At 36.5% G+C, this 27296-nt stretch overlaps 1 protein-coding gene across 12 annotated transcripts in view; it reads left to right on the top strand.

Moving 5' to 3' along the window:
- Positions 1 to 27296, top strand: part of HERC1 (HECT and RLD domain containing E3 ubiquitin protein ligase family member 1) — a 105542-nt gene that overhangs the window by 33800 nt on the left and 44446 nt on the right. For 11 of the 12 annotated variants that reach the window (XM_054215647.1, XM_054215649.1, XM_054215653.1 and 8 more), the window contains 18 exons: positions 1028 to 1193; positions 1727 to 1852; positions 3089 to 3310; positions 4534 to 4686; positions 4857 to 4989; positions 5449 to 5640; positions 6477 to 6698; positions 7593 to 7766; positions 10136 to 10250; positions 10347 to 10467; positions 12601 to 12772; positions 14305 to 14611; positions 15975 to 16095; positions 16352 to 16403; positions 24142 to 24413; positions 24791 to 25006; positions 25092 to 25212; positions 26171 to 26408. In XM_054215647.1, coding sequence (XP_054071622.1) covers positions 1028 to 1193; positions 1727 to 1852; positions 3089 to 3310; positions 4534 to 4686; positions 4857 to 4989; positions 5449 to 5640; positions 6477 to 6698; positions 7593 to 7766; positions 10136 to 10250; positions 10347 to 10467; positions 12601 to 12772; positions 14305 to 14611; positions 15975 to 16095; positions 16352 to 16403; positions 24142 to 24413; positions 24791 to 25006; positions 25092 to 25212; positions 26171 to 26408 — 3123 coding nt within the window. The remainder of the gene's footprint in view (positions 1 to 1027; positions 1194 to 1726; positions 1853 to 3088; positions 3311 to 4533; positions 4687 to 4856; positions 4990 to 5448; positions 5641 to 6476; positions 6699 to 7592; positions 7767 to 10135; positions 10251 to 10346; positions 10468 to 12600; positions 12773 to 14304; positions 14612 to 15974; positions 16096 to 16351; positions 16404 to 24141; positions 24414 to 24790; positions 25007 to 25091; positions 25213 to 26170; positions 26409 to 27296) is intronic. The other variant, XM_054215657.1, reaches the window with a different exon arrangement.

The following is a 27296-nucleotide window of genomic DNA, read 5'->3' as shown; positions in this document are numbered from 1 at the left end:
AACTGTTTTCCACCTGAATGAACAAAATAGAGAAAGGCAGTTCCCAATTTTTTCAGGAACTGATTTGTCTATGAAACTTTGTAATGAGGCGTAGTATTAAATTTGCAGCAGTTTGCTTCTTAGTAATGGACAATTAAGGATATTTTGTATGTTTCATGATCAGTTCCGTGTGGGTTTTACTTTTTAAATTTTTTTTAAAAAATAAGATATGTCGTTAGATTTGAAAATGCAAGCTGGTTCTCACAAATGTGAGATTCCTAGATGTGAAATGTCACTTAGGTTTGAAATATTTATGTAAGCAGCATTTTCCCTGCTTTGAATTTGGGAAGCCTTTATGCATTTCCACAAATTTGTCTTTTCTGGAAGGTGCTCCAGAAAAAGAAACCCAACAAAACTAAACCTGTCTTGATAGTGCCATGTTGACTAAAACAGCTTCTTGACAAATTGTCAGTAATTGTTATTACAGCTTCCAGATTTTAATCTTTTCACTGAAGGTGACATTTTAAATGTTTTGCTATAAAATATGAAAGTGTGAACGTTTCCTCACTGACGCTTGAAAAAAACACTGTAAATATCAAAGATCTTAAGAATCTTTTGTCCTTGCTACAAAGTTTTTCAAAAGTTTTCTTTTTTAAGATGACTAGAAATTAATATCTTGGCTTTTAATTTTTAATTTGATTGTTGTACGTTTTATTGCTTCCTTTATGTGATGAATATATTTGTCTGTTTGTGTATTTTGGGATGATTTTGCTTCCTAATTCATGGGACTACTTTGCTAAACTGAATGAATGCCTCTTGGAACCATTGTCCACAAAGATACTTTTCTCTATTCTGGCTTTGGTTTTTGTTCTTTTGAGCAGATTGACAAGAGGTTTTCAGAGGAGTTTCTTTTAAAGTCCCAGTTGTAATTTACATATCTTTCTGGTATGCAAAATCAAATGAGAGTTAAAAGCATAGTGCACAAATAAGTGAAAGGGAGTACGGCTAATAATTGGAGAGGTTAACGGGGATGTATTTCTTTTTACAGGGAACATCACAATTTTCTTAAATTGTGTTTGAAGCTGCTTTCTAATCATCTTGCACTTGCACTGGCTGGAGGTGTAGCTACAAGCATTCTTGGTCGACAAGCTGGTCCTCTTCGAAATTTGTTGTTTAGGCTGATGGACTCTTCTGTCCCTGATGAAATTCAGGAAGTAAGTAATGCTTTTTTGTTTCTATTTGAAAATTCTTTCTTTTCTTTCTTCCTTTGACTGTGTAATTAGAGATTTTTCTGACTTTCTGAACCTGGCACTGCAGAATATGATTCTGACTTACCAGTTTTATTCACTAAAGTTAAAAAATCAAATCAGCATCACTATTTTATGACCTGAAAGTAGATGAGAATGTTTGCGTGAGAATTTCAAAAAGCTGCTTTTATTTTGTAACATTTTAATTATTATTACTTGTAATAAAGAGACAAAAACGTTAATGTTGTGGACTGATTAACTAAGTTACTGTTTTGACAAGATGTTGGTCTTGTTTCACTCCTTCAGTGTACCATGTATCTTTGCATTACAGAATAAAAGATTAATGTGCTATTGCGTGATGGAATTCTGGGGGTAAATAAAATTAAGTGGGTGTTCTGGACATATCCTGTGTGATGTACCGTATTTTTTTAAAGACACAGTTGAGTTGATGTTTCCCTCCCCACACCATTAAAAAATATTTTCTGCTACTCTAATTTTAGGTCGTAATTGAAACTCTGTCAGTAGGAGCAACTATGCTACTTCCTCCATTGCGAGAGAGAATGGAATTGCTACATTCCCTTCTACCCCAAGGTCCTGATAGATGGGAAAGCTTATCAAAAGGACAGGTAAAGTCAAGTAAAAATATGCTGTGCTTTGAGAGCAGTTGTGTATTAATTATTTCTTTGCTAGAACGTTTTGAAGAGTGAGGTGAGCCTTACTTGCAGAGTGCAGGCACATTATTGGTGAGATGCAGTGCAAAGCCCAGCTTAACAAAATCTGTAGCCTGCCTAAATCAAAATCTAGCGAGGTTAGGAGCAGTACATGTTCAAGTGAAGCCTGAATACAGAAAGGTTAGGAATTGCTGTGTTAGCGTATCTAGACAAGTTTAAAGGTTAGACATTTTTGAATACTAGCCTGATTTAACAAGTCTTCGTAACAGAAGATTAGCTATTTTCGGGGAACTATAATTGTATAATGCTTTTCATACATCGATTTCACCCTGCTTTGCAAAGATGACTGGAATGTTCCTTTTTTTCTTTTTCTTTCTTGGATGTAAAGAACAGGAGTTAATGCAGGATGGGAAACTTGCCCAGTATCCTGGAAAATTATACAAATGGAAAGAAAGAAATTCAAGGAACATCTGTTCCTGCCCTCGAGGGCAATAGGAACTGAAGCTTCAGCAGTAGTGTCAGGTTAAAAAATGAGAGAAACTGTTGTTCAGTTCTGTACAGATGGAATCGTGGTCAAATCTTTTATTTTATAAACTGTGGAATAGACTGGTTTACACTGATACTGAAACTATGAAGAAGAATCTTCTGCTTCTAATCTTCTGAAGATTTCTGAAGATTAGTACCTGTACAAACTAAAACCCCTGACAATTAGTAGGGTAGAGTAAGTTTAGGTTTTTCAGGAATCATTACCAGCAACACTGGAGAATAGTGCTGAAATTGAAGATCATTGCCCTGCATCTGCCACCTCCCTTGGTCTAATGTATGCTTGCCCTGCTTTTTATCCTTTTCCTTTTTCCTATGCACAGATTAGATTTATTCTCTCCCCCAGCAAATAATCAGTTAAGTAGAACAAACTGGAGAAAGCATTTGATCCAATGTCTAATCTCTCTGTCTTAATCTCAGATTTTTACTAGCTATGGTCATATAATTTGGTATATTTATCTGTTCTTTAGTACTACAAATCTGCAGAAAAAACTGTTTGGATTTTTTTGGTAAAGTCCTCCAGCTTATTTTCACGTCTCATTAGAATATTTTTATTGCGTAACTATGACTGACGCTTTTTTCTTCCTAGCTCATTATTTTACCTTCATTAACAAAGAGTGTTTCTCGTGTCTAAACATTTTCCTTTAGAGAATGCAATTGGATATTATTCTGACAAGCTTACAGGATCACACCCATGTAGCTTCCCTGCTTGGGTATAGCTCACCATCTGATGCCACAGAAACTTCCGCATTATGTATCAGCTACGGAAATCTCTCTGATCAAACGTATGCTGTCCAGAGCAGTCATCCTGATACTCATCTAGCTGAAATCTTAATGAAGACTCTTCTAAGAAATTTGGGATTTTATACAGTATGTATAGGCCATATATTTATTTACTAAATGGTAATGAATTTTGAATACTTAGAAGGGTTGAAAGTTTTTCCTCACTTTCAGAAAATGGTGCTCTTTTTGTGTATCTAAAGTAGCATTGCCATATGTGTTTGTCCTGAAGTGGACTAAAATCAGTTAAATAATCTCTAACATTATGGCTCTAATGTTATTGTTTAACTTGGCTTATGTAAAATTAGATGCTTTCCTATCAGGCTGAAGTATTTTATTGCTTTTACTTTGGCTTCAAAATTTTTTGAAGATAGAATGTAACACATCAAGTAAGTAGACTGTATGGAATCCTTTTTTGTCAGTATCATCTCAGCCACCAGGGAAAGATAGGCAGACACCAGGAACATCAGTCTCTTTAATTAACTTCACTAGGGTACCTATCTTACAACAGTTCAGAAGGACAGGTCAGCCATCTTATTATACCTAGTGTGTCAAACAGATTGTTGTTCCTAGCTGTATAATGGTGGGGGCTGATGAAAAGTTTAGGGAAGCTTAAAATCAAGTAACTGACTTTTTCACCTTCTTATTTAACTAGCCAGTTAAAAACAAAAGCAAGAAAAAAAATGAGCAGTTTCGAATTCTGTGGTATAGTATCCCTCTCTCCTGAGGATGAGGGTTAGTAGGTTTTTGTTCTTTTCTCTAAACCTCCACTAGCCATCTAGATTGAGCTATCCGCTTTGAATTTTCTACTTGAAACTAACTCAGTTTTTTGAGTAGAATTCACAAAGAAGTCAAGCAGCCATCTACCTTCTGCTTTTCTTAGTGCTAGCCCAGATAATGCAAGGAAGGATTCTAATCTGAAACATTTTATATATCAGCCCACACCTAATAACCTAAATGGTTATTACTTGTTTTAACATATTGTGATGTGGGGGTGAGGGTGGGAAGTGAGTTCTTTCATCCAGTTGTCCTTGGCGAGTTGAACGAAAATATTTCCACATCTGAAAATACCCTCTTTAGACTAGAAATGTTCACTTGACAGTTATCACCGTCACTACTGTGGCATTCTAAACGATTGTAGTTTCAAGTTTGGTTATCCCGTGATCCACTGGACATTTCCCGATTTCTTTGATAATCACAGGTGCACATGGTAAAGGTAAAAATGCTTCTTTTTAAGGTGATAGTAAAGTATTATAGCATTTGAAGACAGAGTTAATTGCTCTTCCCCCCCACCCCTCTTTTTGTCTTAATAGGACCAAGCCTTTGGAGAACTGGAAAAAAATAGTGATAAATTTTTACTGGGTACATCATCATCAGAAAACAGCCAACCTGCTCATCTTCATGAGCTTTTATGTTCCCTGCAGAAACAGTTGCTGGCTTATTGCCACATCAACAGTGTTAGTGAGGTGTGTGTTCTTATTGTTATAATTTGGTGGGGGGCAAATTCAATACGCATGAGCACCAGAATGTAAGATTCCTGTTTCTGAGTATGTGAAAGCTAAACTGATTTAAATAATGAACCCCTTAAATACATTTTTAGAATTATTCTTATATTTGGTTGTTTCTTTCCTTCTAGAATTCCAGCAGTGTGGCGCTGCTTCACAAACACCTTCAGCTTTTATTGCCTCATGCTACAGATATCTATTCCCGTTCTGCAACGCTGCTTAAGGAAAGCTCTTGGAATGGTAGTGTTGGGGAAAAACTGAGAGGTAAATGTTCATGGAAAAATAGTAATGGTGGCTCTGTAAGCTTAGGGCAGTTCTTGTTTGTTTAGATTTGAATAACAAAATACTTTATTTTCCCTATGTCTGCATAAAGTAGACATCCCAAGCCTCCCCCAAAGGAGGAGAAGTGTCCACCCAAGGATAGCATCTGGTTCATGTTTTTGATTTAACTTGTTGCATACAGGAAAAATATAGAATAGAGAGGATATCGTTTCAGTTTTGTTCTAGATTTCTCTTTTTAAAAGTACATAAAATGTACTTTGAGATTACTTGATGTATTTGAGATTACTGAAAAGCTCAGAAGTAAAATGTAGAGTGGATTAATAATTATTAAACAAATCCCCAATTCAACACGTTCAGTTGAGACATGTTGAGACAGCTGATATATTTTTATGCGATTCTTTCTGACTTATTAAATTGTGCTTTTTTTTTTCCTCTCTGTAGATGTAATTTATGTATCGGCTGCTGGTAGTATGCTCTCTCAGATTGTCAACTCGTTATTGTTACTGCCAGTATCAGTAGCTCGACCTTTGTTGAGTTACCTGCTAGATCTCTTGCCGCCTTTAGATCGTCTTAATAGGCTGTTACCTGCTGCAGCCCTTTTAGAAGATCAAGAATTACAGTGGCCACTTCATGGTAAGCGTAATAACTAACACAGATTTAATCTGAAAAATAAAGAATGACGTTACCACTTTATAATGGAAGTTTAACCTTCCGTTTAAAGATGGTGCTTTTTTTTAAGCAAAGTGTCTTGTTACATCTCCTTTCCAAATTCTTAAACGTATTAACATCCCTTGATGTAAAATATTTTGAGCTGCAGGCAAACTTCTTTATTCTGTCAAACCAGAATGTATATTGACTTGAGTGGGAATCCAAGAGCAATATGGCAACTATATAACTGAAAATACGAAGTCTGTAATACATGAAAATACCATTCTTTACTTGCAAAAGAAACACTGCTTTTAGAATCGTAGAATATCTCAAGTTGGAAGGAACCCATAAGGATGATTGATTCCAGCTCCCTGCCTTCTCACAGGACTGCCTGAAACTAAACTATACGACTTATTTGCCATTCATTGAATTTTTTATTAATGTTTTTGGCAAAGTTTTCTGCTTTTATTAAGTGCTGTTTCCAGTTGTATCATTTATCTATGCATGTTTATCAGAACACAAAGGAATATGTATTGGACCTATTTTGGTGCTTGGGCAGAGTTTGAAAGAGCCTTTACTGGTTTCTGAACAGTTGTACCATGAATGGTGATGGCCTCTGCTGCCACTGAAGGTATAATGTTAACTTATTTGTTTGTCCTAACTGCTGTTTCTTCAGTTTACAGGTTGTTGGCTGAGGGGTAAATCTGCTATTAACTGGGAAATACTAACAAGATCTGTCATGAATTTTACTAATTTTGGAATTGTTTTTAACATCTGGGCAGCAGTGACTAATTTGACAATTCATTGCTAATACTTGTTAGGTGGACCTGAATTAATTGATCCTGCTGGAGTGCCCTTACCACAGCCTGCTCAGTCTTGGGTATGGCTTGTTGATCTGGAGAGAACTGTAGCTTTGCTCATTGGGCGCTGTCTTGGTGGCATGCTTCAAGGACCTCCAGTGTCCCCTGAGGAACAAGATACAGCCTATTGGTTGAAAACTCCACTTTTCAGTGATGGAGTGGAAATGGATATTCCTCATTTAGGTAAGCTGTTAAATGCAAGTGTCTAATTGTCATTATAAATATTTGTGTTCAGTTTGGAAATTTCTGCTGATGTTTGAATAAATCTGTGTGCTTAGGGTTTGTCTTTCAGCATTCTTGTCTATTTATGTAGTAATACAAAAAGTTGGAAAAGGATATTTAAGTATTTGCTGTAGTTTACAAAGGGTCTTGGAAATGCATGTGGAAGGAAAAAAATCTGCAATTTCTCAGTGAAAGAAGTAACACAGACTTTCCTGAGTTAATTTTACATATTTTACTCTTAGATGCTCGGCATTTAACAGACACGCCAGGGGTTCCATTGTTCATATTTATTATTGAAAAAGATTATCTTAAGTTGTATTCTACTTAAAAAGTGGAATTTTTGTTAATTAGAAATAATACTATTAACAAATTTAAATCCTTCTTATCTACCGGAAGTGTTAACAGGACTCAGCATTAGTATTTTCTAGTCGTCCCTTCCTATCTGAATAATGCACTTACACTTCTCTGTGGCCTGTTCACATCTCCTTCTCATTCTGAGTAGACTACTTCAAGACTTAATTTATTAGACATGGTATTTTGAAATGGGTCCATGTCTGAAGATACAATAATTGCAAGCGTATGGCTATATAGTTCAGGTAGAATTAATGATACAGATTTATGCTATTGAAACAGAGTTGGATAATGCTTCTAAATCTTCCTATGTTTTAGGTAAATTCTAACTCTAAGTCACTTTATTCCTTATTTAACATGGGTTTGTAGTTGAGCAATTGGATGTCTTGATTTTTTTTTTTAAACAAAGTGGATAGTGAAACCTGTGTTATACACTTTTAGATAGATGAATGTAATCCTCAAAATCTGCAGAGTTTAACTTCGTAAGTATTTCCCTTCTGTTAGACAAATGCATGAGCTCCTTATTAGAAGTGGCCCTATCTGGAAATGAGGAACAGAAACCATTTGATTATAAGCTGAGACCTGAGATTTCTGTCTATGTTGATTTGGCCTTGGGTTGTACAAAAGAGCCAGCAAGAAGCCTCTGGATGAGTATGCAAGACTATGCTGTTAGTAAAGGTAAGATGCTAAAAATATATGCGTGTGCTAAAAGCGTATTGCATGCTTCAGTTACATGCCTAGCAGAATCCTATATTTTCTTTGGCAAGGATTTTAATTCTGTGACATGATAAACTTAATTTATTTTCATGTCCCCCTTCTTTTGCTTTTTCTGTTACTTATTTTAGATGTTGATTCCAGTGTTTGGCATACATAAGAGTTCAATATTCTTTTCCCCTCCAAACTGGAAAAAAGAGACTCTTGTTTGCTTCTTTGTTGGTGTTTCTGTTTTCCTGGTAGACCAGGGTGAAACTTGGAATTAAAAAGAAAAATTGATGGGAAATAGATGGGGGAAGGCAAAGTAACTTGCAAAATCTGTTAGGAATGGATGAAGGGGATAAGTCATCTTTTGTGTTTCAAGTCTCTGGGAGGCTGGCCTAGACAGTATTAATGGTTCTTTATGCTTATTGCCTAAAATCTGGGTTCCTGCTCAAGCTTCCCAGGTCTCCTTTTAATGAGATCCGCTAAGCATTGCTGTTGTACTGTGACTCTCTACTGGATCCAGAGATCATTTTTCTGTAGCTCTGGCCAAGCTACGCCAGATCAAGAAGACAACAAATAGTATTGTGTGCCTGTGGAGAGCAACACAGAGAAATCTGTTGCAGAATTCCACCGAAGTAGGAATTCCAGTAAAAAATGCTGGTTGTCTTTTTGCAAAATCGGAGATGAGTAATGTTTTATTATATGTATTATTTTGATTATGGAATTGGGTATTTTAGAAGCTGATGGATTCTGCTATTTTCACAATGCAAACTGACTGAAAGCTGTATGGTGACAGTTAGCGTAGTATCAAATGCAAAGTAATGGAACTTGCTGAGGAGCAGGTGTTTTAGACTAAACTTTATGTGGCCAGGTAAATTTTTGTGATTTCTACAGCAGTTTACAAGGATTCATGGATAATATTTAATTGAAAAAAATATTATAAGATATTTGAAGGAAGTGGGACAGTAATATTGTTTCTTCCATGAAAAATTATGGTACCTTGTGGAGGTTTGCTTGGCAGTTCAGTTATTCACAGAATCACAGAATCTTCAGAGTTGGAAGGGACCTCTAGAGATCTAGTCCAACTCCCCTGCTAAAGCAGGATTGCCTAGAGCACGTTACTCAGGACTGCATCCAGGCGAGTCTTGAAAATCTCCAGAGAAGGGGACTCCACAACCTCCCTGGGCAGCCTGTTCCAGTGCTCTGTCACCCTCACTGTAAAGAAGTTTTTCCATGTATTTGAACAGAACTTCCTATGTTCCAACTTGTGCCCATTGCCCCTTGTCCTGTCACTGGGAACCACTGAAAAGAGTCTGGCTCCATCCTCCTTCAGCCCACCCTTTAGATACTTGTATGCCATAATAAGGTCTCCCCTCAGCCTTCTCTTCTCCAGGCTAAAGAGTCCCAGCTCTCTCAGCCTTTCCTCATAAGGGAGACGCTCCAGTCCCTCAGTCATCTTAGTTGGCCTTTGCTGGACCCGCTCCAGCAGTTCCCTGTCCCTCTTGAACTGGGGAGCCCAAAACTGGACGCAGTATTCCAGTTGTGGCCTCACCAGTGCGGAGTAGAGGGGGAAAATGACCTCCTTTGACCTACTGGCCACCCTCTTCCCTATGCAGCCCAGGATTCCATTGGCCTTTTTGGCAACAAGGGCACATTGTTGGCTCATGGATAATTTACTGTCTACAACAGTAGACAGTAATTCAAAACAACATTCAGAACAATGTTATTTTCGTAGTGGTTTTTTTAAACTGGGGGAAAATTATTTTGACATGAAAAAGTCAGTTTCTGGAAATACTGGACAAACCTTAATTTTGAGACTTGAAAATATCTTTTGTTAATATTAGCAGTGAAGCTTTTGCTTAAGCTTGTGCTTGTGTTAATAGTTGTCTTTCCTGCTGGAGATAAGGCATTTTCCTCATAAGTGAGTCTGTGAAATAATTCTTGAATGTGGTTTCAACCATGGGTAAAAGAGCAGAAAATCTCAAATATGGCATGTTTCTGAACAAGTTCCATGTAAATGAATGTCTCTGTAAAGAGAAGAGCTCCAGTGCAGTATCCTCGCTTGAAGGAGAGGTTGCACCCTGAGTTCAGCTCTTGGAGTCTCTAGTGGCGGTTTGCGTGGAGACCCTTGGCTGGATGTTAAACTGGAGTACCTTGGGTAGACCAGAACACATTTGTCTGAAGCAGTGTATTTAGGCGTTACTGATGCTAAACTTATTTCTTAAGCGTTGAACTACTTCTAAATTGAAAGTTTTAAATGGGTGGAGATTTTTTTTAATGATGTCATTGAAAATATATTTGTTTGTTGGAAACAGTCACCAGTTTTGATGAATCCTTTCTATTTTCAGATTGGGATACCGCAACATTAAGTAATGAATCACTCCTCGATACCGTGTCCAGATTTGTTCTTGCGGCTCTTCTGAAACATACAAGTTTACTTAGTCAAGCTTGTGGTGAGAGCAGGCAAGTAAATTAAAGCTGCTTTTAAAAATCCAACTTTAAATTTTAAAAGAAAATTTCTATGATTTTTTTTTTCTGGTTTGGGTCTCTCTTTTGTAGGTACCAGCCTGGCAAAGCCTTGGCAGAAGTATACCGTTGTGTGTATAAAGTTCGGAGTCGCTTGCTTGCCTGCAAGAACATGGAACTTATTCAGACTAGGTCATCCTCAAGAGACAGATGGGTAAGCCTGGAAATCTCTTTTCGGTTCTTCAGGCTTTACCGTGTATTAAGAAAATATTACATAATTCATAATGCTGCTAGCATTTTTGTTCTCCCTTGTTGAAAAACAGGAGTTTTTCAGGAGTTCGCAAAATCAGGAGTTCGCAAATGAAAATGGGCAATGTATAATTAGGAGTCTATTGATCTGTAGTACATGTGGTATTAAATCAATGGAAGCAAATGATTGATTGACAGTATTTAACTCAAGCACGGCCTGAAGCCTAGTTTTACCTGTAAACATAGCACTAGTATGCTGCACCATAGAAGCCTACAACTTAGATGTAGATTGCTTAGCTGTGTTGACCAGGCCACAGCTTGGCTGCCATTCCTGAACCCAACTGAGTTATCTGGCCCTCTGGTGTCTGTCCCTCTCTGCACCTCTGTGTTCCCCTTCCCTGCCTTACGTCACCCCTTTTTCCTTCCTCCCCGTCCAGATTCTCTTCTTAGTCCTAACATGAATGTTAGACATGCTAGGATGGGCCTGGAACTAGCATGGTGGTAACTTCTGAATTGTTTTATTAAGCCTGGTCAGAATTGATGATATAAATGTTCATTGAATTACTCAAGGTTGGGGACTGGTTAGGCATTACAAGATAGTTCTTGAAGTAGGATTAGGGTTTCTCTGATAGGATTTTAAATTGCTGTTTACAATCTACAAGTGGGATTTTTTAATCGAGGAAATTCTTATTTGACATAAGGATTATGAGGCTTTTTGCTATATTATACAGAACAGATGCTTTTTAAAATTGTGTAGGTCTGTTTTCTCCTTTTAATTAATATTAAGGGCATATGTGTCTTTGTCCCTTCCTTTCTCATGGTAGGGGTCTAACATATCTGCAAGAGATTCAGCACTTCTGAAAGCATTGGATGTAGTATGTGTACACAGGACAGTATGCATACATTAAGCTTGGTGGTTCTCTGGCTTACCAAGCATACGCAGGGTGATTGTTTTCTAAACACATAATAAAACTGTTGCTTCATGTTGTAGCTGTTGTGTACGCTCACAGTTAGGTACCGAGTACTGTGTGTGTGCAATAAGGTCCATTACACACGGAAATCCTCAAGTTTATTGTGCAGATGCATCACAGCAAATCTAAATGTATGCAGTGGATCTGTTGCTTCAGGGAGATATCAGGTTTAATACTATTGAGGAAAAAATAGCTGGTTTGCATTTTCATAGTATACATGGGCTTAACGATAGAATGACGAGAGTAAATAAGAGGTGCTAGTGACCATGATCTGCTGCCACCAAGACCTTCTGTTTTTTTGGAGAGGAAAACTGCCAGGAGAGGGCAGATGAATTATGCTGGTGGGATGTGTATGTCCCAAGATTTATAGGATTAATTACCTTCTAAAGTATCTAAAATCTCTGGTGTAACTGTATGTTTTACATTTAAAGCTTTGCCTTCAGATTGTCTAAAGCTGTTTCCTGCGTTGGAAAATTGTCTATTAGGTAGTAAGTATTTTACTGGTCAGCACTTATATCTGCAACTTGAAGGAAAGCATCAACTCAAATATATCCACTCAGTCAAAAAGATTTTTACAATTCAAATTCTAAGACTATTACTCTTCTTGTGAACCTCTGTGAGGTGCTAATCATTGATCCTTGGGGTGTGCATCTGTTTAATTTCATTGAAATAAAAGGGAGGAAAAGAACTGCAAGTTCATGACTGTTAAGACTAAAAATAGGAACATATTGTGTATCACTTGAAGTAACAAAATCCTGCCCATCAAAGTAAGTTTTATCATGTTAATGTCCTTTTTAAAGGGATAAAATTTTAAGAGACAACAGCATGTGTTTGCTAAAGGCTTTGATGCTGAAGTGTCAAAGTTTGACAATCGAGTCTAAGTAAGCATTACATGGAGATGTTTTTCTGCAAATAATCTCCGTAACACTTATTAAAGGAAAATTAAATTCTCCAGTTTATGTATTTAAAGCCTTGAATGTAAACAGCTGTCTGTTGTTTGTATCACACAATATCAAAAGTATCTTTTTGATAGGAAAAAAACATACTAAGTACCTATGTCCTTTTATGTTCATCTTTCATTTTGGTGAGAATTAATTTTGCTGTATATATACATTTTTTTAATCAAGATGTTAGATAACCAAGAATCTGCTGATGTTGATAGTCAAGAACATTCTTTTACTCGGACAATTGATGAAGAAGCGGAAATGGAGGAGCAGGCAGAACGGGACAGAGAAGAAGGACACCCAGAACAAGAAGATGAGGAGGAGGAAAGAGAACATGAAGTTATGACAGCTGGTAGTAAGTACTCGTTATGTGTGTCAATAATGTCATGTGCTTTGGAAGGACAATATATTTTTGTCTCCGAGGTAAAATGGAGAAATTATTTAAAAGATTATGAAAGATTTGTCTGCATAAAGATTATAAGTTTATTTTTATAAAATGTTGTAGTGCCGTTATTGGCTCAGAAAAGTCTTCTGTCAAAAGAAGGCTATGTGAATACTTGGCAACTGGTCTGTCTTTGTGGGCCATTCTCAGGGCATCCGACATATACCAGCACTTCTTATATGCACTATCTACAAGACTAATAGGCTTCATATTGTTTTCTCTAAACTTCTGTTCAGCAGATATCTGAGTTTTCATCAGTATTTATATGTAGAATTTTGGCTTTGTTTGTATGTATTAATCTTGTATGTAATAAGCTTTGAAAGGTAGTGTTATTCTGAAGTTTGGAAACAAAATTGCTGTTGATAACAGTGGGTTGACGGAGTTGGGGTTCACTTGTATCTTTGACTATCTCTTCTTGAATCTATTAAAAGCTTTGAGGTTTTAGTCCAAGTTTGGTATTTGTAAGCTTTCCTGAAAGTGTACGTTGAAGTGCTCATTCATGACGTGATTTATGGTTCTAGAAGGTGTTACACATATGTTACCTGTTCAGTAGATGTAATATGCTTTGCTGCTTGATAATGCAGTTATCCTGGGCACATGCTCAGTGTTCTCAAATTCTGCCTGGACAGAGTTTCTGTGTACAATAAAGGAAATGTATCCAGAAATATCCAGACAGACAGTAATGTTACGGGCACAAATAAGTAGGAGGATGGTGACTTTTCTACTGGAGATCCTCAGGGAAGCTGGTCCTGACATGCAGAGTTCAGTTTGTGTCCTTGATGCCTTACTGCTTCTCACTATTGATATCCATGAGGAAGTGTTTGGATTTTCCTTTGCCTTTCCAAATGGGAACTGAATCTTTAAAATGAAAATGATTAAGTCAAGAGAGCTTTAGGTCTTTAGACAGAGATGATGCAGTCTCACACACGGCTTCTTTAGAAGAATCTGACACATAAGACAATAGCAGAAGTAAGCAAAGTGAAGGCTAAGAATGTTAATAGGATCTTCATTGTACTGACCAAAGCTAATAAAACCCTGAAACGGTTTCAGTATTGAATTACAGATATGCTGGTGTCTGGAATACAGATTTACAGAAGCATTACTTTATGTACGTCTGCTAAAAGTCAAACATGAAATAATCTCTTTCTCTTTGATGCTATCCAAACAGGAGTTGGGTTGCAGTAAGACACTGAAAGAGTGTTTAGTGTTCGGTCAAATTGCATTTTCCTCTTCATTTTAAACTTAACATTGTGTAAATGCTTCATTTAACCTGTTTGCATGACTTCTTTTGTAGCTTTGTATTATTAATGTGTTCTTTTACTGTTGGAAAAATATTCATTGTTCTTTGTAGTGGGGCAGTTTTTAGCTTAAGATGTAGATGAATACTTCATTCTGTGTAGCTTTGTCTAGAAGTTAAGACCTTCTTTTTGTGTTGCATGTTACAGAAATATTTCAATGTTTCCTATCAGCCCGTGAAGTAGCTCGCAGTCGGGATCGAGATAGGATGAATACTGGGACTGGGACTAGACTTGATGATCCACCTCCTCAGTCTCAGCAGGAACGAAGAATCAGCACTGATCTGACAGAAGGTCAGGATGTGTATACTGCTGCGTGCAACTCTGTGATCCACAGGTGTGCCTTATTGATCTTAGGAGTAAGTCCTGTTATTGAGGAGCTCCAGAAACGAAGGGAGGATGGACAGTTACAGCAACCTCCCTCTGCTGCTCCTGAGGGGATTGGACTCATGACAAGGTGAGCTTTGCTGACTGCTTAGAATAGTTAACTATTCTCTGCTTCCTTTTTAACTGATTAAATAACCACAGTTTTCCTCTGAGGATTCTTAGAATTTTTTTTAAAAGGAGATTTTTGCCTAGAGCCATGTTATGTTTTTGTTAAGAACAGTGATTTTTCTCAATTTTCTTTGTCCACATTAACTAAACCTCAATAAAAGTATTATTCTGTGCAGCCCATATTTACTTTTCAAAGTTGGGCTTAGTGATGAGTAGTAATGAACAATCAGGTGTATTTGAGATGCAGATCATTTGAGGTAATTGGAAAAATTCTTTATTTTTCCTAAAATTTGTTTGTGTCTGGATTTTTTTTTTACCATATTTGTATTTTCTTGAACTTTACCAAAGTCCTATATAGTAGTGCCCCCAAAAAAAATTATAGGATATGTTTGAAAGCAAAGTTTCAAAGCCTATTATGAAAAAAGTGTTGTTCATGATTGATTTTTATAAATATTCCTAGCATATTGGCATGTGCGAGACACTGTTATTAGATACAAGAGAATAACAAAATAAAGCCAGACAGCTCATTGAATTGGAGAAGTGTATAATTTAAATAGTGCATTTTGATGTTGATAACCTGAGATATTCTTGGTAACACAGTTTTATTCTAAACTTGACCCATTTAAACTTTTATTCTAGATATCTGTGTGTGTATTAGAATATAATAAATTAATTAGAATATAACAAAGTAATTGTGTAGCGGGTGCTACAGGTGAACTCCTGAGTCTACTTAGGCTTCTAGTATGCAGACACTCAGCTCTGGTATTTTAAATGAAGGTATTGATGGCAAGTTCAGAGGGAGATTATATATATCCAGTACAATTCATTCTTTTTGCCTCTTTTTGGAAATCTAGTCTCTAAAGTGTGGGTGGCTGCCGCTGTCGTCAAAGTGGCTTTCATCTCCAGCATATCGGCTTTAGGATGCATTTTATGGGTGGGTTTTTAATAAGTTCAGTGCTTTTTCACCCACTTACTCTGTCTCTGTTTTCTTGTCCCCTCAGCTCAGAAGCGTTTCTGTATACTGTGTGTAATACTTACCACGGCACTTGAATGATCAGTCTTTTGAGGTTGCTATTTGTTCAGTTGACCAATAAGGGTGTTATGAAGTAACAAAGTTTACTAATACCCATTATAAGCATAATAATCGAAGCCATCAGACCACTTTTTTCCTCTTTGGTGTGGTCTTGTGACGTTCTGTGGTAGTCTGCTCCCAGATAAAACGGTGGTACCTGCTAAATTTGACTATCAACTCTTACCTTTGCCTAATATCAGTATTTTCTTTCTGTGTGTGCGTGTGTGCACAAATGTGTGTGCACCTGAAGCAGAAGTGAAAGTCTTACTGCAGAAAGTCGCTCAATCCATGCAAACTCAAACTACAGACTGATTAAGTCAAGAAGTGAATCTGATTTATCTCAGCCAGAATCAGATGAGGAAGGTTATTCATTGGTAAGTAAACTAGCATTATGTATTTAGAGTTTGTCAGTAATTATTTAAGTGGGAAGTACATCTGAAACATTTGTTCTCTTCTAATAACCACCATTGTTAAGAGAAAGTAATGGTGCTAAAAGAACCAATTGAAATTATTATAGTTCTGTTAACTTTCCCACTTTTATGGGTGAGGGATGCATTTTAAATACTTAAATATTATACACCACATGTGTTCACCTAAAGAAATGAGGCTTTTATTAATCTTTCAATCTAGAGTGGAAGGCGAAATGTTGATTTGGATTTGGCATCATCACACAGAAAGAGGGGTGAGTTTTATTTTTTACATAGTGAATATTGAACCTGATAAATATGTTAGTATTTCTTAAGTTAAAGTGTGTTTGCAATTAAATACAGTACATAATGACAGTCAGGATGTTAAAACTGAGTATTTAAAAACAACATCTAAAAATACTTATTACCTACTATTTGTTGTGCTAAGTTCTGTTGCTTTGTGGCATGGTTATAGTATTTCCTAGGTTATAACTATTTATTCTAGTTTCTAGAATTGCGATGTTCTTTTGAAGCAAGTGAAAATTTCTGTGAGGTCAAGTGAATGAGGAACTTTCTTTCTGTTTTCACTTGTGTGACTTCAGGAAGAAAACATTGGCAGAGAAGTTCAATATCAAATGGAACAGTCTATTCTTGTACTAACAATGAACTTTTATCATAAAATGTGCTTGAACATGGAGAACTCGTATCCAGAAAATACAGATTCAGTTTTTGCATCCTCTCAACACCAGCACACCTATCGAACCAAGCAACCTCTTCTTCAGTTACTCCAATATAAATCCAATTTTTAGCTTTTGTACTGCTTTTTTGTTGCTGCTTCATTCTGAGGAATCTCAATGAGCTGCTTCATAGGAGGTAGTGGAGGGAGCAAAGGATGTTTCTTTACACAGAGACCAAAAAGTCCCGCTTCACTTTGGATGATGCAGAATCTCTGCTAGAATCATGACTTATGTCTGTTGTATCTGTAAAAATCTTGGGAAGAGGTTAACAGAAATTAGATTGGGTTATGATATGCTTTAATTACAGAAGTGTTAATACTGTTAGGTAATGTAAAAGTTCTAGTTTAACAGCCTTCATCATTAAGCAGAGTACTGAGAGGTTGCTCACTCCAAAAGTCTTTTGGAATTGTAAAGCAAACTCTCCGTGGCAGCACTCATTACACTTCAATCTGTAAATAATGTGGAAAGGAATTCCTTGTACATGGATAATCAATTGAACCAGTTGAGCAAGTAAAGAGATTTACTAGAGCTGTTCATACTACGACAGCAGGGTGTACGCTGGCATTCTGTGTTAGATCTGATAGCCTCTGTCAGCACTCTGATCTGCAGCATAGCCGTTGAAGCCACCATTTTCAGCTTTGCCATTAATCTGACACACAACTCTTCACTCGCTTTCCTTTTAATCCTAAAAAATCATCTTGGGTTAGATCTGAGATACAGTATATCATATGGATTATGGTTCCTGAACTGTTCTTTAGACTGATGAAGTTGTTTTGGTCACAGGCTCCAGAAAAGAAGCAATAATGCAAGAGTAGACTTTATCAACCAGCCAGTCTATAGAAGCTTTTTATTACAGAAGAAAGTTCTGTGCCAGCTGTGTAGCACTGAGGAGAAACAGGGGTGAATGCAGATGATCTATCTAGAACCTAAAGAAGCTCAGATAGCTCATTTGCAAACTGAACACAGTGACATGTACTGATACATGTTTTCTGGTACTGGAGGACTTACTTGCTGTCCCATGGTACTTACAGATTATTTTTTTTTTGTCTGGTTTTGGCAACTGGGAAGTTAGCATACAATAATGAAAACTTTTCTACTTGTGCTGGATGATGTATATGACAATTTTGGTTGATAACCCAATACCAGACTCATCCAATGAATGCAGGGTGCATTTACAGGGAAACGTTTCAGATACTTATATCAAGGTCAGGGAAAGGTCTACAAAGATGTGTGTGATCAAGTGGATGAGATGTTTAGCTTCATGCTATTTAAGGTCTTTCATTTCTTTTGAAATGTCTGGTTTTGTGAATCCTAGTTGATCTTCTAGAACTGAAGCATGCCCCAGTGCTTGGTCAATATGTAACTTGCCGCCATTTTGGATTGTTGTCCACTCTTTGTAAAATAGCCAGCACACTGAAGTGCTAGAGATAGTACGGTACCTATCGTGGATGTTTTGACTGGTAAAAACCCTTCGGTTTCATCTTTATTCTTTGTGATATGCCGTGACTAATAAAGGGGACATTTATGTTCACTGTTACCTCAGCTTGAAGAATAGGAGAAATATAAATTCTTACAGCTTATTCACACTGCGCTATGCTTCATCCTGAGTTGCTGGGAAAAGAGATTGAGAGTTCCATCAGAATGAGCTATCTGCATTTGAATTTGCTACATTTGTTAAGAGTTGAAGCATCAGAAAAAGCCAAGTTTCCTGTATATGGAAAGTAGACTGCTGTAGAAGAGATGGCCTACAGAAGACTACAGCATTGTTTCTCAAGATGTTCTCCAGCTGGATTTTTAAGTGCCATCAAAGTCAGATTCCCCTGAAGCAACTATTAGACATTTTAGTGAGAAACAAGCAGCATATTTTCATTTCTTAGGGTGTTTTTTTGAGATATTCTTTCCAAACACGTTTGTACCTTGTGCTCCTAAGTCTTCCACATACCATCTGCTTTTGAGTGGAAGACATCAAAGGTTTTATGCCCCTCTAAAAGAGGAGGAAGGGAAGGAAACATGTATGCTATATAGGTGCTAGAGAAGATCTCTATTTTGAGCGCAGAGGATAGTTGTGCATTACAACAGAAGTACACATGGGAAACACTTCTCCAATTGCAAGTAACAAAGTAAAGCTGCCTGGTTCTTCTTGTCTCCATTTCTACAAAACAGCAGTAACCGTTGTTACTTTAAGGGACTTACAGCTGAATGTTTCAAATTTTTGTTGAGTTGAATGTAGAGTTGGCAGTGTTAGGTGGGAAAGAACAAGTGGAGTCTTAAAGAAGAACCGTAGGAACCACTTCTCATTTCTTTCCGTTGAATTTTATTATTCAACAAATTCAATTATGTTTCCTTTTGCATTTGTTTTTTAGAATAATATCTTACTGCAGTTTGCAGCAGTCCCTCGGAAGTATTTGTTCTTGTGTCTCTAAACTGTGTGAAGGAAGTTGACAAGCAGAGCTAATTGGAAAGCAAGGGTTTTCCTGAAGAAATTTCCTTCTGTCACCATTGTTTTTTCCTGTATGCTGTGCTATTTTGGAGACTTAAGAGGGAATTTTCACTAAAAAAAATTTCCTTAATATATGGACATGAGGTTCCTCCCATCTCTTCTTAACAAGTTTACTAAAATTTAACCACACTACTTGTTACATGTTACTTGTTACAGAACTGTGGCCACACATGATGTTTCCAGCTGAGGTTTTGTAGGGTTAATTTATCCTCAACTATTTTATACAGCGTATTTGATCCTTGTGGAGTTGTCCAAATAATGTAGTGTGTACAGGGTATCAGGGGGTCGTTCTTTTGTAACAGGCAAGAGAGTAATTCCCTCTGGAGTGGACTGGCTTATTTTAGAACTTCTGTTTATTGAAGGCAGCAACTAATTATTAAAAATTCAGATCACGTTTCCTTAATAATTGAATCTCATTATTGGTTATAGTCTGATTTTTATGGTGTGAAAGCTGTTCTATTCATAAATGGCAATGCAGAAAACTAGCAGTAGAAAAACTATTAATACTCTAAGTTGTTTCTGTGGTCTTGCAGATGAGTATGGAAGGAAATGAGTATGGAATCATTCTCTTTTTACTCAATATCTTAGCCACAGTCCAATCTTTAAACTAATTGCTTTCTTCATTTATTGTATCTATTCAGAATTATGACTGCGGTATTCCTACTTCAGCCTGAGGATCTTTTGAGTATCTCGTTCCTTGCTATCATTTAGTTATTTCTCAATTAGTAAACCTTTCCTTCCATTTGTGCAAAAAAAGTCTTTTTCAATACTTTTGTCAAAAGGGATGATGAGCACGTTAATGTTTTCCCCTCATATCTAACCCCTTTGGGATTTTTTTGTTGCTTAGATTAATCTTATTCAATTTTGTAGATTCAGATTATGCCTCAAAATGTTGTACCTATCCTGTGTAGTATCTGCGGGATACTGTACACTGCATTAGACACCTACTGTGACACCTAACAGCAAAGAATGCCTATTTAGCAGTGAAATCATTAGCACAGTTGCAGACGGATAAACGAGAGTCCTCCAGTCTTGGGTTTTCTTATTTCACATAAATCTTGGTTCAGTGAATTTCAGTGTGCTTGTGTGTACTGTAGCACTTTACTAACACAATTGGACCACTCTGAAAAAAGCAGCAACTTAAATGAAATCCAAATTCAATGGGAATAATTTTGTGTACCTGTAATAATATGAGTTCTGCATTTTGAAATTGAAAGATCGTGTTTGAGTAAGGGATGTAAACATGTCTTGGTGTATGCACGTAACTGTGTTAAAGGGGATATTTTTTTTTTTTCCCTGAAAAGAAGGTGGAGAATTTAGAAAGCCTGTTACCTAGGCTATACTAATTCAAAACAGGAGGAAATACTTTTTCACCAAAACTTTGCTGCTTCATGTATTGTTGTATTGATTGAGATGAGACTGATCATTTAAGTCTTAAGTCAAAATAATATGAGGAAGAGATTTTATGAACATGTTACCTTCTGTTTCAAATGTCTGCTTTTGTCTTCTGATTCTTGTGTGGTGTAGTGTATTTACTCCTTTTTGGCCAGTTGAGCCCCAGAAAAAAGAAGAGCTTCAAGCAAGTAACTGATGGCATGTTTATTTTTTTTGTCTCTATAGCTTCCCTACATTTTTTATGTTTTATGAAGTGTGTATTGCAGCTGTGCCACATTCATTTAGAAAACTCATTATTACAAGCTGGCTTATAAGGACATGTAAACTTTTTTTTTTAATTGTAAGCTTAAAGTTTATTCTTATGCGCAACTCTTTATGTGATTGTAGAGGCTGATGGAAGTGCTAAGCTGCAATCAATTCTGTGTAATTGATATTACACAGAATCAAGCTAAGTCCTAATATACAATTATACTTCTGATTCTTCTATTGATATTTAACATCTTCAAGGAAAACAAAATTACTTTGGTTTAGATTTGTGTGCCTTAATTCTTAAATGTTTTTAATTTTGAAATATACTACTTTGACTTCTGACATCTTTGGTTTTAAAGTCTATACTTCTGTTTATAACTGTTCTTGCTTTACGTTTAGTCTGCATTTCATAATCATTGTACTTTTCTCCTAATTTGAAACAATGTAAAATTGTTATTTCATTTAAACATTCTTGCATTTAATATTAAAACGATTAGCGAAGAACTCATCTTTTTTTCAAATATTAAATAATTTAGGTTTTTATTAGTATGCGGTGGGGTTTTTCTCTTACCAGATTTGTTGACTGGCAAAACTAGATTTTCTTCCGATGTTCTGTTAATCCTTGAAAGGTCTCCTAAAGCTTATGATTTAAGACAATGGAATTGCTCTTTGTTTCTGTACAAATCCTTTGATTCTGTGCTGTGCTTCATAGTTGGCATAGCGTGGGGTAGGATGGGTAGAGGACAGGGAGCTGATATCTCTTTGGGATGCTTTAAGCTCTCCTGCTGTTGAAAGACCATAGGGCTTATAAGGAGGCTTTTGAAATAGTTGTTGCTATGTAGGCAGCAGTTTGTGGACTTCGTAATCATGTAGCTACTCTTCCTGTAGGAAAAATGAGGCTTCATTTATCCTCTCCCTTGGGCTCTGGTCACCATGCATATGCTAGGAAACTCCTTCCTGCATGAAACTGAGAATTTAGGACCCTTTTATTCTGCTCTGTCTTCTGTATCTTATGTTTCTCACCTGCCACTTTAGCATATAACTTAGTTTTTAATAGAGAGCTTTAAAAGAAGTGTTATAAAGAATTAATATTAAAATTAGGCTAACGTGGTATCTGTCTTTAGCTTTGTTTTAAATACTGCCACCAGGTATAAATTGTAAAATTGAGTAATAGAATTTCTTTAAATTCTTTCCCAGTAAACATGACAAAATAGATTGTTCTCTGTAAAGCAGCTAATATTGCTGTGTTATATAAACCAGCAGAAATTAGGAAATTAGATTACACTTTGAAAAGTCGTGTTTAAATTCAATCTTTGCATTATCCAAAATAAATTTGTGTGCATATGTTTTTGTCAAACACATAATAAGACCTAAGTACTGTGATGGTTCTTTCTGAAGCCATTGCAATTTGTTTAGTGGGAACTGTAAGGAATACCATGCAAATGCACATGAACACTATTTACAGAAAAAGGAAATGGAATGTGAACAGGTTTTCATAATTCATAGCCCTGACAATTAAATTTTTTAGCAACTAAGTGGAGTTTAACTACCTTATTTACAACGGAAAAGCAAAATTTCCCAGTATTTTGAATTTGCAAGTTGCATGAAGGTGCCAGTTGTGACCCGCAGGTGCAGATTGCACTTTGCCTTCACCTCAGGAAAAGAATGGTGTAGAATGGTGGTAGGAAAGTCGTCCTAAGTTCAAAAACCCCAATGCGTCTGTCTTTCCTTGTTCCTGTGAACAGGTGCTTACTGAGCCGCTGCGGGTGGGCAGTGTTTAAAGGAGGTCCTGAAACTAGTATCCAGCTGTTACCATTAGAACTCAGCCTCACTGATGAACGAAAGCTTTCAATAGATGAATTTCTATGAATTTGTGTGACTTTTTCCCGAAAATGGCTATGTTTAATAATGTTTGAGGCTGATACCCTGCAGACAGATTTTAAAAACTGAAGTGCTAATGTAAATTTGTATGAGTACTGTGAGTAGGCTTTGATTCTCCAAATTATAGCTGTAGCTCATTGAGCACAAGAGACATCAATATTTAAAAATTCTATGTAGATTATTTAAGATAATTCAAACTAGAATCACAGAATCTCAAAATGAATTTAAACATACGTTACGTTTCCACATAGATCTCCAGACATTACCTATCTGTAGAGACGGAAAGCTCTTTCGCACAGGGTCTGCCCTCTTGTAATACCTTGCATAGCTCCAAATCAGCTAACAGCATTTACAAAAACTATAAAATGGCAAATTCTGTGTTGATACGTGTATTTGATTGATGATAAAGGTATGACTTCAGTGACATTGCATTTATTTGTGCCAGGGATAAAGTTCTAACAAAAGTCTTTCAGAAATGAGATAAAATACATGGTGATAAATAAGTTCCCGTGCTGCAGATTGATGACTGATGCTTGTTTGAAGAAGTACATTTATTATTGGTGGTAAAGTTTCAGGTAGCATAATGACATGTCGATGTAATAGGAAATACTTAAAAATACTCGTGAAATTGCCAGATGATGAAGGAATAGATCTCATATATGCCGTAGATAGTATTTAATATACATGTATCTATTTCTCTTGAATCATAACAAACTAAACGCTCTGTGTTAAGTCTAAAATAAAATTTTTCTCTTCCTTTCCGCAATCATGAATTCTGCAAATATTTCATTCAAAATAACATTGTGCTTTTTGAAAACTATAAAATATATAGTGGCTTGATTAAAAAAAAACCAAACCCATTCTTGTTTCGTGGTTAGCCCTTAAAAGAAATATCTAAAGTGCACAATTTGTGTTGTAGCAGATCTTTTCTTTACAATTTTGTCATTTAGCTGCACAGCATTTTTATTCAGTGTTGTAGCTTAAAGCTGAGCAGTTTGGCTTCTATCTTTTTGTTTTCTCACTTGGCAGCGTGTTGCAATACTGCTTAACATAATAAAAAGAAATCCAGCCTTTCCTCTAGGGCTGTAAATTTAAATCAAGTATTTTGCTTGAAGTTGCTTAATGCATGGTATAATTAATGAATATCCATTTTCCACCTGTATGAATAGCAGCTGTTCAGTCTTTACGTACTTTCACAATGTGTTACTTGGTGAATTGGAATTTATAAGACTTCATTATGTATATCTTTAGGAGCAATACACAGTCAAGTGGAACCTTTAAGTGACTCATGGGCTCGATTAAAACACAGCAGAGATTGGTTATACACGTCCTCGTACTCATTTGTCGAGTCCGATTTTGATCTCTCAAGATCCCTTGGAGTTCATACCTTGATTGAAAACGTTGTCAGCTTTGTAAGCGGAGATGTGGGAAACTCGCCAGGATTTAAGGAGCCAGAGGAAAGTATGTCCACCAGCCCACAAGCATCAATAATTGCAATGGAGCAGCAGCAGCTGAGGGCTGAGGTAAGTTGCAGTTTAACACCTTTTCTTATTCTTTGTGCATTATGCTCATTTTATAGATTTTTTTTTTTAAAAAAAAAAAAAAAACAAAACAAAACATTGTCCGAATTCTGTCTGTTAAGGACATTTTTCCTCTCTTTTCTGTTAAAGTATCTTAACTGGAACTGCAAACTTTATGTAAATAAACTCCAGAGCAAAACTTAAAGAATTCCCCTTTTTTTTAAAAAAAAAAAAAGGCAACAACAAACAAACAAAAAAGCATCAATGAGAAAAACAGCTACTTCATTTGTTCTCACTTATGACTGAAGATGATCTAATTTTAATTTCGAAGGATACTTGCAACTTAGTTAATATTGTCCTTTGCCTGCCTTTATTTTTAGCTTCGTCTGGAAGCACTTCATCAGATTTTAGTGCTTTTGTCAGGGATGGAGGAAAAAGGCAGTGTGCCATTAATGGGAAGTCGTCAAGTACCAGGATTTCAGTCGTCTTCATTGCTTACTTCTGTTCGACTACAATTCCTTGCTGGCTGCTTTGGTTTGGGCACTGTAGGACATGCAGGCACCAAAGGAGAGAGTGTAAGATTGCATCACTACCAGGTAAGTACTTTCATTGTTTCTGCTGTTTCAATAATTGGGTGATAAAAGTATATCAGTCCTTTTAATATTTATTTGTTTGACCCAGGATGGTATCAGAGCAGCTAAGAGAAGTATTCAAATTGAAATCCAAGTGGCTGTGCACAAAATTTACCAGCAATTATCTGCTACGTTAGAAAGAGCTCTGCAAGCTAATAAGCATCACATAGGTAAGTGAAACCAAGATCTACAAAATATGTCCGCTAATATATAGTACAACAGCTTATATGTTTAACAAAACAGGCTTTGATGTTAGTGACCAGAATTCACTGAAGTATCCGTCTGACTTATTTTCCTAAAAGAGAGAAGCTTTTTAACCTTTTTCGGTCTTAATTGTCTTCAAGTGTTAGCCCTTTATATTTTAACACTTTTAAGTATTGTCAGCCTTTCTATTCCACATACCACAGTCTTCCACAGTCAGCCATGTCTTTGGCGCTTCAAAGTGATTTTTAACTTTTTCAGGGACAAGCAGTTTTCTGAAGAGATGAAAAGTCTCCAGTCTTTTTTTTTTTCCTTTCATTCAAGTGAATTTTCTTTAAAGAACAGGGCATCTCACCTGTTTTGGAAGCCCTTTTTCCTGGTCCTTCTATACCCAGATACTGTTGTGTGCTTCTGTCCTTAAGGGATAGCTGGACCTCTGCACCCCCTTGTGCCTTTGTACATGCACTGACTGAGAGCTTCAGTACAGAAGAGAGTTATATAATTTAATTTGTTGGTAGAGCCTAATGGGCACTCTTACCTGAGTTGTGGTGTTGTTTCACTTAAAATGGAATTGAAAGAAATCTCTTGAGAGTCAACTTGAAGCACAAGTAGAAGATTAGATATTTCAGCAAGTTATCCATACCTTAGAGAGCAAATTCTGGTTTGAGGTTTAGCCTCAGAACATCTACATCATAAACTAGATCTACATGATATTCTTCCTTGGACAACCTTGACATAGAGGTTGCATTGAGTTAAAGGGGGCTATGATGGTAGACTAATTCAGAGAGTCTGACAAAGGCGGCTAACTCTTTACTTGATAATTTAACTCATTAAATTTTATTTAAAAAATAATTTGCTGTTCTTCTGCCTTAGTATTCCTACTCTAAACTGCTTATTAATTAAAAAAACCCTTTATTTTAATCTTAGAAGCACAACAGCGTCTTCTGTTGGTAACAGTCTTTGCTCTAAGTGTGCACTATCAGCCTGTTGATGTCTCCTTGGCCATTTCCACTGGTCTGCTAAATGTGCTATCACAGTTGTGTGGCACAGACACCATGTTAGGACAACCACTGCAGTTGCTGCCCAAAACTGGTATTTCTCAGCTCAGCACAGCTTTGAAAGTAGCCAGTACAAGACTACTTCAGATCCTCGCCATCACCACAGGGTAAGTATGGCATGCTCCCTTGCCCTCAGAGAACTTAGTCATTAAGCTTTTCAGCACCCTTTAAAAATAACTTTTCTTTTGTGTGAGCTTTGTTTAGGACAATAAATGCTGTTCAGAAGCATCTAAGTGAAGGGGGGGGGGTGTGAAGAATAGTCACAATATTCATAAGAAAGATGCCCGTAAGGCTGATAAATATTTTTAAATTGTAAGTGAGGAGTTTGGACCCAAACAGTTAGAACTTTATGGTCCGTGAACATTGCATTCTAGCATTCCCCATTTTTCTAGTTTGGCTTTGTATCTAGATCTGTTCAGTTGATATGATGAGGCTTTCTGTTGTTGTGTAAAAAGCGATACCAATAATGTGGTAGTAGGAGTTCTTCAGAGCAGTACGTTGTTCATTTTTTCAGAATATAGAGTAATTTTCTGAGGAATACTGGCTTCTGCTAGACCAGGGAACAGCATCCAAAATCCTATCAACACTTAAATATTTAGTTCAACTCAGTAAAGAAAAAAGCAGCGGAGAAGGCATTTTCTATTTGGAGCAAGAGTATTATTTAGTATGTGCATCTTTATTTCAGTGTTCATACAACACGTTGCATTTACCTGCCAAATCCAAAAAACCCCAATAACCCGACACCAAAAAAATCCCCATACCAACCCACAAAAACAACATCCCATTTTTTGAAATTGCATTGGGATTATGTTTAATTGACTAAATTGTTCTTTTTCCCGTAGAAAGGACTGGAAACATATCCTTTGATTCCAAGATTGGACAGTTTTAAAGTGTCTTAAAAATAGGGTTCAAATAAGAATAATCTGCCAAGCGTATGGTGGAGGATGAGTTCCTGCTGCAATAAAATGAATTAGAATTAGTGCTGTGTTAGGCCA

Source organism: Rissa tridactyla, chromosome 9 (assembly GCF_028500815.1).
Source record: "Rissa tridactyla isolate bRisTri1 chromosome 9, bRisTri1.patW.cur.20221130, whole genome shotgun sequence".
In the NCBI taxonomy this organism is placed as follows: domain Eukaryota; kingdom Metazoa; phylum Chordata; class Aves; order Charadriiformes; family Laridae; genus Rissa; species Rissa tridactyla.
This window is presented reverse-complemented; position numbering and strand designations above follow the sequence as displayed.